This window comes from Caretta caretta, chromosome 11 (assembly GCF_965140235.1).
Source record: "Caretta caretta isolate rCarCar2 chromosome 11, rCarCar1.hap1, whole genome shotgun sequence".
In the NCBI taxonomy this organism is placed as follows: Eukaryota; Metazoa; Chordata; order Testudines; family Cheloniidae; genus Caretta; species Caretta caretta.
The window spans coordinates 80,305,784-80,319,107 of NC_134216.1; the positions used below are offsets into that span (position 1 = coordinate 80,305,784).

General features: G+C 42.4%; 1 protein-coding gene across 6 annotated transcripts in view; it reads left to right on the forward strand.

The window, feature by feature from the left end:
* ADARB1 (adenosine deaminase RNA specific B1) overlaps positions 1–13,324 on the forward strand; it is a 244,668-nt gene that overhangs the window by 184,388 nt on the left and 46,956 nt on the right. For all 6 annotated transcript variants that reach the window (XM_048868933.2, XM_048868928.2, XM_048868932.2 and 3 more), the window contains one exon: positions 5,899–6,013. In XM_048868933.2, the coding sequence (XP_048724890.1) occupies positions 5,899–6,013 (115 nt within the window). The remainder of the gene's footprint in view (positions 1–5,898; positions 6,014–13,324) is intronic.

Sequence of the window (13,324 nt, forward strand, 5' to 3'; positions counted from 1 at the left end):
CTGAGCAGGTCCTGTGTGCCTCAGTGGGTGGTGCTCAGTCAGGGAGTCCTAGAAAGCTCAAAGTATTGTGTATGATCTTTGCACTTTGCTGCTGCTTCTCATAACCCCCACATAGCTACTTTCTAGCCATCAGTGCCTGCACCTTATGCTGCAATTTAAAAAAATGTTTCACAAAGGGCCAACTATTCACGTCCATGAGCCTTGCTGAATTCTGTGATTACATATGGCTGCTGTTTTCTGGGGTTCTTGGCTCAATCCCCTTTTCCAAATTCTTTGTTTGGTCCTTTTTACCTTACATCTGACTGTTTTATTTTTATGTGACCCACAATGTGTATTTGAAGTCATGTTTTTGTCACCACTCCCCTCTATTGAGGTCTGTGTTCTGCTCCTGTGGATCCACACCAAAATCATTTATTTGGTAATTCACGGATTTACAGTTTAGTATACTGTCTGCACAACGGCGTTCTTCAGTTTCCATCATGATCTCTGCAGTACCTTGACAACTGAGAACTTTTACACATTCTCAAATTTACTACTCTTTGTATGGCTTAACCTGGGTGGGGAAAAAATAGTGACATTCAGAAATACATTCCATATACTTTCCAGATTCTAAAGCAGAATGAAACACTGTTAGAAAAATACAGACTAGTAGTTCATATTGCAACACACAATAACAAACAAAAAAATTCTACAGTATGACAGTGTACGATAGAGGACCACAAGATAACGGAGAAGGCAGTGGGAAAATCACTTCCTACAGTGGTTTTAGGCACACCACTCTGGCAGCTCCCCACCCAGCCAGTGGCATGTGATGGTTCATGGCTTCTCAGAGGTGTAGTGGGACTTCAGGATCTTTAGTGCCCATTCTGGTTGTAACCCATTCAGTTTTGTTTCCTTTTCCTTTCTGCTGGTTAGATCTTTTTTGTTTGTTTGTTTGTTTTTCTAACTGTTGTCTTCAGGTATAGCCATTTTTTTCCAAATAGGCACGGCCTTTCCACATGTATTGAAAGGTTCCCAGCTTTGTATGGCAGCTGAGGGTACTGAGCAGTAGATGTGGACGTTGTTTGCCCTGACTTGTACCTGAGTACCTACATGTGCGCTGATCATGCAGTGGTGTTCATCAGTGCACAACAAGCTCATGATGAGACTATTGTATGTAACAAAGTGCTTCCTGGGTAAACAGCTCTCAACAGGGAGCCCCAAAGTACCAGTGTGTTTGTGGAAGGAATACCCTTTCACATTTTGAGAGAACTGATGTGATTCAATCTGGTTATCTGTTGAATGACAGGCTAGCTGTCATTTTGCAGTCTCACAGAGGCTGAGCGCTGGTACAACTCATCAGAGGATTCTTTACTGCCTTGCTCTATCTGTACCCAGCAGATACTGTACATGGGGCAGAGATTACAGTGTGTGATTCAGACATTTAAAGTGTCAGCTGCACTGTTCTCCCTCAGTGCCATTATTTGCATTAGACCTTCTTTCCTACTTTAACATTTGTTGCTCTTTGTAGCTGCTTATCTGGGTCATCACTTACCGTTTTTTATCCCGTGCTACTGAGTTGCTGCTTTGGGGTGTTCTTACACATTTGTGCAATGGTACTTGAGGAGACAACCACCAAAAGTGGGAAATGAGGTTGCTGTTTAGATACTTTTAGAGAGTGTGACAGTGGCTATGTTTTTCAAGTGTAGAATGTGACAAAAGATTATATGCAAGAAGAACGAGCAGTGTTACTCAGCCCTTTTTCATCAGCCTTAGCTGTCTTTCCTTGTCTGGGTTGTTAATATGGGGATAGGCAAGTCTTTGTGATTTGCAGATATTTCACAGCGATTAGGGACTGCTCCGCCAGCTAGGCTAAAGCCTGATTTCTTTGTGTGGGAACTGGGACGTGCCCATATTTGGGGAGTCCATTGCACAATTCCATCCAGCAGTATTGTGCTCTGTCATAACACCAGTATGAGTGCCAGAGCTTCCTCTCCACCACAGAGGGTCCCGCGCTTCCGTTTAGCGGCAGGCTGGGATATTCCGCTTTTCCCTCAGGATCTTTCACACGCCCCTGGGCTTACTGTCCACACCCTGCTCCCAGAGCAGGGTTCCTCCCAGCCTCCCTGACAGGGGGAGTCGCAGGGAGCCTCTCAGTCTCTGGTTGCCCCTTCGGGTATGGTGGCAACAGACCAGACACCCAGCTCAGTCTCTCCCCTCTGGCGGGGTCTCTTCCCTCAGACCTCTGGGGCCCAGAAGGGCCGTCCTCCCTGTTGGGCAGGGATCTCCGGTCCTTTGCCTCTGTACCTGCGTGGCTTCTCTCCTAATGCTTGTCAGTGTCATCACTGCCTAGCTGTCCAGGAGCTCACCTTCCTCCCTCAGCTCCTATCGTGCACCCCTATCTGTCTGGAGGGGAAGCTTTTAATGGGTTCTGGCAGGCCCTTGATTGGCCCCAGGTGTCATAATTAACCTAGAGTAACCCCTCTTCAGCTACCAAGTGAAAAGGGACCTGCTTATCCGGGGGCGAATATATGTGCCTTCCAGCACTCTCCTGTAGCCATCTGGCCTGACCCTGTCTCATATGACATCCTTTTGGCTGGTGGTTTCCAACTGCAAGCCAAGTTCTTCTGGAAGATCCATCAAGTTGTGGTTTGGGACAGGTTGGGCGGTTAGGTATGGTAATGTTAAAAACTAGATCTCCAGCTTTGCAGCTAGGAGACCCAATTTGTTGACTTGGCGGTATTCTTGAGGTTAAGAACTGAACTGGGACTCTGGTCTGGATTCAATGCTGGGCCTCAAGTAAAGCTTAAATTTTCTGAGGAACCTCCATAAAATCTGTTCATGAGTTTCTGAATTTGAATCATTTAACATGGGTCAGAAAAATTCACATTCCGCAGCTTGTGATCTTTCTAGCTTAAAAACTGAACACTAGAGATAATAGACATTTTTTTATGGTGAGAGTTTATTTGGAGGTCTTTCTGGCATCATGTAATTATTTTGTTAATGAACAAAAAGTAGGAAAAAATTGACAGCATTATTCATCATAATCAGATCATTGGAGAATGTGTTCTCTGTTGCCTACTGTCATTCTCTGATATAGTATGCAGAAGGATTTTTGCATAGTTAATGAGAGTAATACACCACCATCTTTTGTCATTTGCACACAGTAGTGCTTCCTGTATTGAAAGTAGTGGCTATTATGGTGTACAGGGAATGGATTTTGCTAGCCCAGTGGCATCTGTGTTTTGTCAGAAAAGATGATTTTCAACAGAGAACACCTACTTAGTCAAAGACCTGGATCTTCGACAGATCAGTGAGTTTTTTTGTCAAGTATCCTGTTCATCATGAAACTGTTCTGCTGGCACAAGAGCCTCCCCACCTGAGTTGGCTGAACTTTTTAAAGAAGGTCCTGGTCTTTGTGAAACTGTTCAGGAAGTTCAGTAGTAGAGTTCCTGGGCTGGCTGAATGGTTTTGCAAAGAACAGGATCTGCAACAAAACAGAGACGAGTTTCTTTGTGCATGTGCCCAGCTGTCTCAATAGCAAATCCTGTTCTTCATAAAAGAAGCCATAGTTGTATTAGATATCTTGTTTTAATCTATTGTCATTATTCTTCATAACTGAATCCTTATGCGCAATGGATAGCTAGTGAAAAACATGAAAAAGTTGAGTTTTCAAAAAGCACAAATAACAAGTAGAATTTGCTTAAATTTGCTTGATATATCCCTGTCATCTGCTTTGCATATATATATGCATATATGCTTTATTGTCGGTCTCTATAACGACAAAACCAGGACTGAAGCTAGCAACAAATGCAGCTTTCTCTGAGTTTTAGCCGGCGCCACTCAACAAGACTCTGGAAAAGTTCAAAGAGCTTAGGGTTATGGCCTGCAAGCTGGACTCATGTCCTCCTTGGCCAGTAAAGTCAGCCAGGAAGGAAATAGGCATTGAGAATTCTGCTAATTGTCACATTATTTCTCATCACTCAGTTTCCAAGGAAGATTGTTGAGAAGGTTGTGGTGAGTCAACTCTGACAATGTCTGGAGCCCTTGGGTTTCCTTGACCTATGACAGTCTGGTGTTAGATCTGATTATGTTCAGGTGTCCATGTTTTTTCTTTTAGATCTGTCAGCAACTTTTGGTACTTTTGACCATGAGGTATTCGTGACATGCCAGTGACCCTGTCTAGGGTAGAGAGAACAACTCTTGAGTGGTTTTGCTCTTCCCTGAGAGGACTCACAGGGTAGCTGTGGACAAAGGCTTCTTAGTCCCATGAGCTCTCTTATGGATGGAACCTCGGGTTTTCCCTTTTAAGGGTTTCCCTTACTTCACCTCTCCCCTTGTGTGTTGGGTATATGTGATCATTATGTGAGATAAAGTGGAAGTAGAGCTGCATTGTCTTCAGTATGCCCGTAATAAACAACTCTCTCTCTGTTCTGTCACATCTTGATGATGTGGTCTATCTGCTTTCCCAGTGTCGAGCCAAGCTTAGATGAGAGGTAGGTTCCCAAGGCCCAGTCTGTCTGTATAAGAAAAGATGATGATGACAGTAGGCTGGAGAAGACTATGAGAGAAAATATGGAGGTTATATCCATTCTCTCAATTGGGAGAGCATGCTCACCACTGCATGGTCAGATTCACAATTTGTGGGTCCTGTTACATCCTCTACTGCTTCTGGATGTCTAAGTGGTAGCTGTGGCCAAGAATGCCTTTTTGCCAACTGCATGGTTGGCTAGAAGGTTTCAAGCATTTCCTTTGAACATGGAACTTCCATAATCTTCTATGCCATTGTCATCTCCAAATTGGATCACTGCACTGTATTCTGTGGAATTACTGTACATATGAAAACTATTCAGCTACTTCCAAATGCAGTACTTTACTTATTTAGCAATATTTTTCACAAATAGCATCATTGTTCCATAGTCAGCGTTAGCTTCCAGTTTGTTTCCAGGTGAAATTCAAGATGTTGATTTTGACTTACAAACCTCTAAATTCTGTGTTTTCTGGCTACCTTAAAGATAGCTTTTCTCCTCACATGATAATATGTTGAGATCAGCTGTGGTGCTGGAACTAACAATCTCGAGATTTAAACAAGCTGGTGGTAGGTCATTTTAAAGGAGTTTTCCTTAAATCTGCAACTAGCCTTCACTCACAGTCTGACAGACCATAAGTTTGTTGACACTCAGGGCAAATTGCAAAGCCTTCTCTATTATTCCAGGCTTTCCTGAGGATTAAAGGGATAATACTTCTTTATTTTCGATGGACGTCATCGAATTTTATGTTGAAATTGTCCATTTAAAAATTGTATGTTTTTTGTAATAAAACAAAAAATAAAATAGTGTATATTCACCTAAAGCTAAGGGAATGGCACATTTTTATAAATGTGAAAAAGAAATAACTATTTCTGGTGTAATAAAATATTTTTATATGTTGGTCAAGATGACCGATTTTTGTTGTATTTTGGCCTTATTTTCAGGCCCAGTGTTTAGGTCACTGAAATTAAATATTTTTGAGATACAAGGATAATAACATGGACTCTTGTTTAGGACTTTAAAATGATGTATGTTGAGATAAAAGCGTTGAATCTTTCTGCCATTTCTTTGTTCACCCAGGCCCAATTTTTCAAAATTGTCACTACTTTTCGGTCCCTCAGTTATTAGGTTTTCGGTTTTGGGTCCAAGAACCAAAACTCCAGTTGAAGTCTTTGGGAGGTGTTCTGCTCAGCATCCTGGAAAATCAGATGCTAGATATCTCAAGTAGGGCACCAAGAGTTAGTGGACACTGGGAAATCTTGGCCATAATCAGTGGAGGATAAAAAATTAACAGTGTGGATGATTTTTTTCATCCATCATATTAAATGCCAACATTTAATCGTTGTTTCTTGTTTGATTCTCTCTAACGTGTATTTCTGTGATTCTGCAGGTTTTAGCTGATGCTGTTGCACGCTTGGTTGTGGATAAATTCAGTGATCTGACTGATAATTTCACATCTCCCCATGCACGTAGAAAAGTTCTTGCTGGAATTGTCATGACAACAGGTAAAAAACCTAATCAGTACTATTTTTAAGTGTTCAGATGCCACGGTGATGGACACAATATAAATACTTCGATATTTAGAAAACATTTGTCTTTACACTTAATTTTTCTTTTCTCAAACTGCTCTGGTTCATTTTTTAATGCATAATCATAATGATGGAGTAAATAATAGAATAACTGAAGTCAAGCCTTTGCAAGGTCTTTATTGTAGGCACTGCAGCAAAGTTCTTCTTCAAGTAATATCCCTTTAGGAGCTCCACTTCGGTGCGTATGTGCCACCAGTCACCTTCTATCAGAGATTTTCAGTAGCAGTGCCCCTTCTGCCCACGCACGCTCTATGCACATCCTCATGGTCTATACTGAGGATATATAGAGCTGCAAAGGCAAACTACACTCAGTTCCTTCTTGATCACCTTCCGCCTGAGATGGAACATAAAGCATGCCTGCTTCACTTACATGTAGTTAGTTAAACATAGTTTGTTCTGTTTATTAGTTTAGTTTAGTTGTAGTATTTAGTTCAGGGAGTCTGTTGTTGGTTTTTCCCCATTTGTTCTTTCCCCACTTGAGAGGTTGTTCTGGAATATGGGGTATGCCAGGATCCCCAGGCTTTGAGCACTGTCTTTCCTGCTGGGAAGCTATCCTAGTCAGTGACAGACAATCTCGGCACCTCCGTTGTTTGGGAGACATCCATATACGAGTCCAATATAAGATCTGCTTTTCCTGCAAAAGCAGATCTTGTAAAAATAGAGAAATAAAATTGAAATTGTTAATGATGGAGCAAAACTGGCCACCATCCCGGGCTCTGAGAATCCCCCGGTACACCAATCTTCAAGCACATTTAGTGCCCCTCTACCTCTGGATCCTGGTCACCAAGACCCTCGATGGATACAGCACCTGCTTCTGCATCTGTGGTACCAAGAGGCTTGTGCAGTAAGACTGTGTGTTCTGACAAGAGGAGCAGGAATGTTAGGTCTCCTACTAAAAAGTTTCGTTCACCAATCAAAAAAAGTGTTCTGGAGACCTCAGGTCCCGAATGTGCACTGTTGAGAATTTCAGTGGTTCCAGTACCGTGAAATCATCTAAGGCTTCCTCTAAAAGCCACTCTAACAATAAGCTGGGTTTGGTGCTGAAAACTTGTTCAGCATCAGGTGGTCATGTCCAGTCTAGTAGACATTCAACTTCAAAGAAGTCTGCACCATCAGACGCTACTGTATCTTGGTATCTGTACACTGTCCCTGACTGCTCTATGCTACTGCCTGAGTCTGAACATACTCAGTGGAAGCATTTAGTGCCCACAGCACCGATGCAATCTAGACAAGTCCCTACCTTGGTACCATTGTCAGTCTCCACCGGATCCTTCTCAACACCCCTTCACATATCATCACTACCGCAGGAGTTAGATAGTCAAGGGATCTTTTTATGTTGGGGTCTCCATTACCTACTGGTACCATAAAGTTATCTGTACCATGATCTTCTATGTTACAGGCTTCACATTTTTCATCAAGACCTCCTGCTTCACGGGCATCAACCATCTAGGGCGAAAGTTATCACCTTCTCTGAAATATGTTGAGGATGATTCTTCTGACTCAGGTTTCAATTCAGGGATCTTCTCTTTACTTTACAAGTCACTACTCTACTACTTAGAGACTTTTGGGGACAGACAATCTTGACCCCAATTTAGTTGGTGTGACCAGTGATGGGTGCCTTCTCCTATGCTCTGGAGCCCTACCAGTGACCTTATTGGGATCCCTGGGCCCTATATCACCAACAGTTCTTAAAGGTCCCAAGTCCCTCTCAGAGAGAGCACAGGTAGAGGCATTCTCCTGCATCTTTGCTACCACCTCGTCACCTTGAGCCGTTAGAGGAGAACTTTGAGGAGCAGGAGGCAAGGGCTGACGAGGAGGTAACACTTCACACAAGTATTTCTTCATCATTGCCAGATGAAGCTGTAATGCCTCCGCCATCTTCCATTGCAAATGATTTTAGACCGTTTTAGGAGCTGATGAAGGACATTGCAGATATGCTTCAAATTCGTTTAGAGGCGGTCCAAGACACTCATAAGCTCCTGGACATCTTACATAGTTCAGTTTTGTCACGTGTGGCCCTTCCTTTGAATGAGGCTTTATTAGAGCCTGCTAAGACCATCTGGCAGACTCAAGCTACAGCACCCTGTACTTTAAATGTGATGACAAAAATATTATGTTCCAGCCAGGGACTCTGAGGGACTTTTTTACATTTGTCACCAAATTCTTTGGTCAGAGAAGCAGTGAAAGAGCACGGTAGACATGCGAAGTCTATCCGTTACAACAAGGACCAGAAGTGAGGTTATCACTTCGGTCACAAAAGTTAATCCTCAGCAACATTACAGTTCAGAATTGCTAACCACAAAAAGTGGATGTCAAATTATGACTCAATTAATTACAATAAATTGAACAGCTTTATTGAGCATTTACCAGAGGAGCATCTCAAGCAATTTAAAACCATCATAAATGAAGGTCAGCTCTCAACAAGAACATCATTGCAGGCCTTCTTAGATGCAGCTCATACTGCAGCCTGGTTCATTTCCACCACAACTGTGATGCGACAAGCATCTTGGCTCCAATTGGCTAACTTCTCTAAGGAAGTACAGAGTATTGTTGAAGACCTTCCTTTTGATGGTGTCAAGCTGTTCTCTGAGTCTGCTGATGAGTTTCTTCACACTTTGAAAGGTTTGATTTAAACTCGTAATCATCTACTCTACTGGAGCCTACAGTCTCACCCTCCTTTCCCACCCCCCTTTTGGATACCGTGTTTACCATTTCCAACCTACATGGTAGAGAATAATATCCAACAAATGGGTGTTGGAGGTCACAGTGCCTGATTATTCCATCCATTTCATCTCCATCCCTCCCTCCTACCCTCCTTCCTCATCCCTTTTCAGGGATCAATCTCATGATCAATTGCTGCGATAGAAAGTTGCCTCTCTTCTATGCTTAGGGCCCACAGAATCAGCTTCAGTCCAGCACAGGAGAAAGGGTTTCTATTAGAAGTACTTGCTGGGTCCCAAAAAGAATGGAGGATGGAGACCAATATTAGCTCTAATCTAAAGCATCTAAACAACTAAGTGAAACCACAAAAATTCAGGATGGTGACCCTTGCAGCTATAATTCCTTCTTCAGATTCCAAGGATTGGTTTGTGACCCTTGACATGTATTTTCATGTCACAATTCACCCCCTCACAACAGGTTTCTTCATTTTACGATGGACAGCTTCGCAATCCTAAAAAAATCTAATTTCAAAGGTTCAGGTATGTCCTTAAAGCTCAGCAAGAAATTGTCTCCAACTAGTAGAACATATGGCAGCTTGTACCTTCGTAACCCAAAGCTCCTGGATACATCTTCAGTGCTTCCAGGGATGGCTCAAGGCAGTTTATATGCCGAATAAGCAATCAAGACAAACATATGTCTGTTCCCCATTGTGTTTTGGACTCAGTCAATTGGTGGAAGGACCCCTTTAAAGTCTGTGCAAGAGCCCCTTTCATGCAACCTCCTACTACCATCATTATAACATTAGATGTGTCCCTTTTGGGATGGGGAGCATATCTATGGTGTCACAGCATTCAAGGTAAATGTTCTTCTCAAGATGACAGGTTTCAGAGTAACAGCCGTGTTAGTCTGTATTCGCAAAAAGAAAAGGAGTACTTGTGGCACCTTAGAGACTAACCAATTTATTTGAGCATAAGCTTTCGTGAGCTACAGCTCACTTCATCGGATGCATCCTGTGAAAAGTACAGAAGATATTTTTATTCACACAAACCATGAAAAAATGGGTGTTTACCACTACAAAAGGTTTTCTCTCCCCCACCCCACTCTCCTGCTGGTAATAGCTTATCTAAAGTGATCACTCTCCTTACAATGTGTATGATAATCAAGTTGGGCCATTTCCAGCACAAATCCAGGTTTTCTCCCCAGCCCCCCCACAAACCCACTCTCCTGCTGGTAATAGCTTATCTAAAGTGATCACTCTCCTTACAATGTGTATGATAATCAAGGTGGGCCATTTCCAGCACAAATCCAGGGTTTAACAAGAACGTCTGGGGGTGGGGGTAGGAAAAAACAAGGGGAAATAGGTTACCTTGCGCAATGACTTAACCATTATGCAAGGTAACCTATTTCCCCTTGTTTTTTCCTACCCCCCCCCCCACCGACGTTCTTGTTAAACCCTGGATTTGTGCTGGAAATGGCCCATCTTGATTATCATACACATTGTAAGGAGAGTGATCACTTTGGATGGGCTATTACCAACAGGAGAGTGGGTTTGTGGGGGAGCTGGGGAGAAAACCTGGATTTGTGCTGGAAATGGCCCAACTTGATTATCATACACATTGTAAGGAGAGTGATCACTTTAGATAAGCTATTACCAGCAGGAGAGTGGGGTGGGGGAGAGAAAACCTTTTGTAGTGGTAAACACCCATTTTTTCATGGTTTGTATGTATAAAAAGATCTTCTGTACTTTCCACAGTATGCATCCGATGAAGTGAGCTATAGCTCACGAAAGCTTATGCTCAAATAAATTGGTTAGTCTCTAAGGTGCCACAAGTACTCCTGTTCTTCTCAAGAGTGTCCTTTTCACATCAACCTTCTAGAATTGAAAACAGTCAGAAATGCTTGCACAAATTTCGTTCCACTGATGAGAGTCAAATTGATCAAGGTCATGACAGACAACATGGCCTGCATGTTGTACATCAATCAACAGAGTGGGACATGCTCTCCCTTGCTTTGTGCCAAAGGAATAAAACTCTAGAATTTGTGCTTCTTACCTCCCAAGTATACAGAATGCCATGGCCAACCATCTCAGCAGGCACTTCTCCTGGACTCACGAGTCCTCAACAGCATATTTCTAACCAGGTGGGGCTTCCAGAAGTGGATCTCTTTGCCGCCACCATCAACACAAACTGCAAAAAATTCTTCATGGCAGGGTGGGACTCAATTGAAGCATCCCTAGAAACACTGAAGTTGTAACCAGGTGTGCTGGGTTACAAAGATACCAGTTGTCACTAGAAGATGCCTTCCTTATTTCAGGGTTGAAGGGCTGCCTTTATGCATACCCACCCACACCATTGCTTTGCAAAGTACTGAACAAGATCAAAAAGGACAAGGCTAACATTTTAATTGCACCAACTTGGCCAAGACACGTGTGATATCCTTACCTGATTTGACTTCTCATCCACTGGTGAGAACTCCAACCAGTTGCTTCCTGTTGTCTCAGGATGCTGGTCAGACACTTCACCCCAACTGGAAGTTGCAGGCATGGCTCCTAGATGGTTCTTAGGAATAGAGACTTCCTGTTCAACAGAGGTGCAGCAGCTATTGTTCAACAGTAGAAAAGCATCTGTGTGATATACTTATTGTCAGAAATGGAAGATATTTGCCCACTGTGTACCCATCAACAAGTTTCTCCTGTTCACTCTTGTCTTTCCACTATCCTTGGCTATCTGTTGGAATGTAAAAGGTCAGGTCTTACTATGATGTCCATCAAGGTTCTCTTGGTAGCTGAAAAAACATTGATACTTCTGTGAAAGGTTTTTCAATTTTTGCTCATCCCACAACATCAAGATTCCTCACAGCACTGATTAATCTTTTTCCATAGCTTAAGGAACCTATCCTGATATGGGACTTGAACTTTCTCATTAGTTCCCTTATGAAACACCCCTTTGAGCCATTAGTTACATGTTTGCGGCTTCACCTATCCATGAAAAAAGCTTTCTTGGTGACCATCGCTTCTGCCCAGAGTGTCAGAGAACTGGGGGCTTTAATGGCAGCTCCTCCCATCACTTTACAATATATGACAAGGAAGAAGTCTCATTTCAACCACATTCTAAGTTTCTACCTAAAGCGTCTTCTGAATTTCATATTAATCAGACCATTCACCTTTAGATTTTTCCCCTAAATCGCATCAGGCTAGGCAAGAAGCTGCCTTCTGTACCTTGGATTTCAGAAGGGCATTAGCCTTCTCGCTGAACAGAGCCAAACCATTCAGAAAGTTGCTCAGACTGTTCGTTTCAATTGCAGACAGATCCAAAGGAGCCACAATCTCCACTCAAAGATTTGAGGTGGATCTCTTGGCTTACTATCTCACGTTATGATTCTGCCAATATTCAGCATCCTAGATTGTAAGCCCATTCTACAAGGTTGCAATCTACTTCTGTGGCATAACTGGATGTTCTAGTTGCTAAATTTGCAGAGCTGCAACCTGAACTTCAATACCTGTTGTCTCCATGCACTATGCTTTGGTTCATTCCATTAGATCAGATGTGTCAATTGGCAATGCAGTTGTGTTCTCAGTATTAGACTCTGCTACAATGCTCCCTCTTCCCTGTGGGGATAGTGTTTGGGAGTCACCTGAACTGGAGCACAAACAGGGTTGTTTCTCCAAAGGAGGAGAGGATACTCGCCTTGTGCAGTAACTGGAGTTTTTCAAGATGTGTGTCCCTATGGATGCTCCACTGCTTCCATTCTTCCCTCTGAATCAGAGATTCCTTTGCAGAACTTTGCAGTAGAAAAAGAACTGAGGGTGGTTTGCCCATGCAGCTCTGTATATCCTCAGTACAGGACAAGAGGGTGTGTAGATCACAGGCACAGGCTTGAATTGGCACTGCTATCAAAAATTTCCAGGTGCATGCACATCTGAAGTGGAGCACCCAGAGAGACACACATCTTAAAGAATTCCAGTTTCTACACAAGGTGGGTAACCTCTCCTTATTCCTGCACACACCTCTCTTTTTCACTGAGCTGTTTCACCATCTCCAGATAAGTTAAGTGAGTCTTCTGAGGCAAACCACATTCTATAAAATACACAAACCTTTTAAAATGAACTTTGAAAATAATTGTCAGGATGGTAAATTCATATATATAATTAGACTTGCATCTGAAGAAGTGGGTTTTTTACCCACAAAAGCTTATGCCCAAATAAATCTGTTAGTCTTTAAGGTGCCACTGGACTCCTTGTTGTTTTTATTATACAACAATACATTTCATACATAAACTAGGTCATGTACAGTTTGCCTTTTAAATCTTTTCAAGTTTGCATTTTGTTTAGTTATTGTTACTGTGGTATACCTGATTCTTAAGTATGCTTGTACTTAATACAGAGATTACGGCAGTAAAAGTACTTACTTGCAAACAGCAACTGTACAGATTTTAATGGCAACCACCGAATCTCCTGATTCAGCTAACAAGAACATTGCCAAGTATGCAAAGTACCATCAGAGTCTGAGCTTCTGTTTTCTGCTCATCTTATCAGTATAAGGATCTAGTGAGTTTGAATGAGAGAAG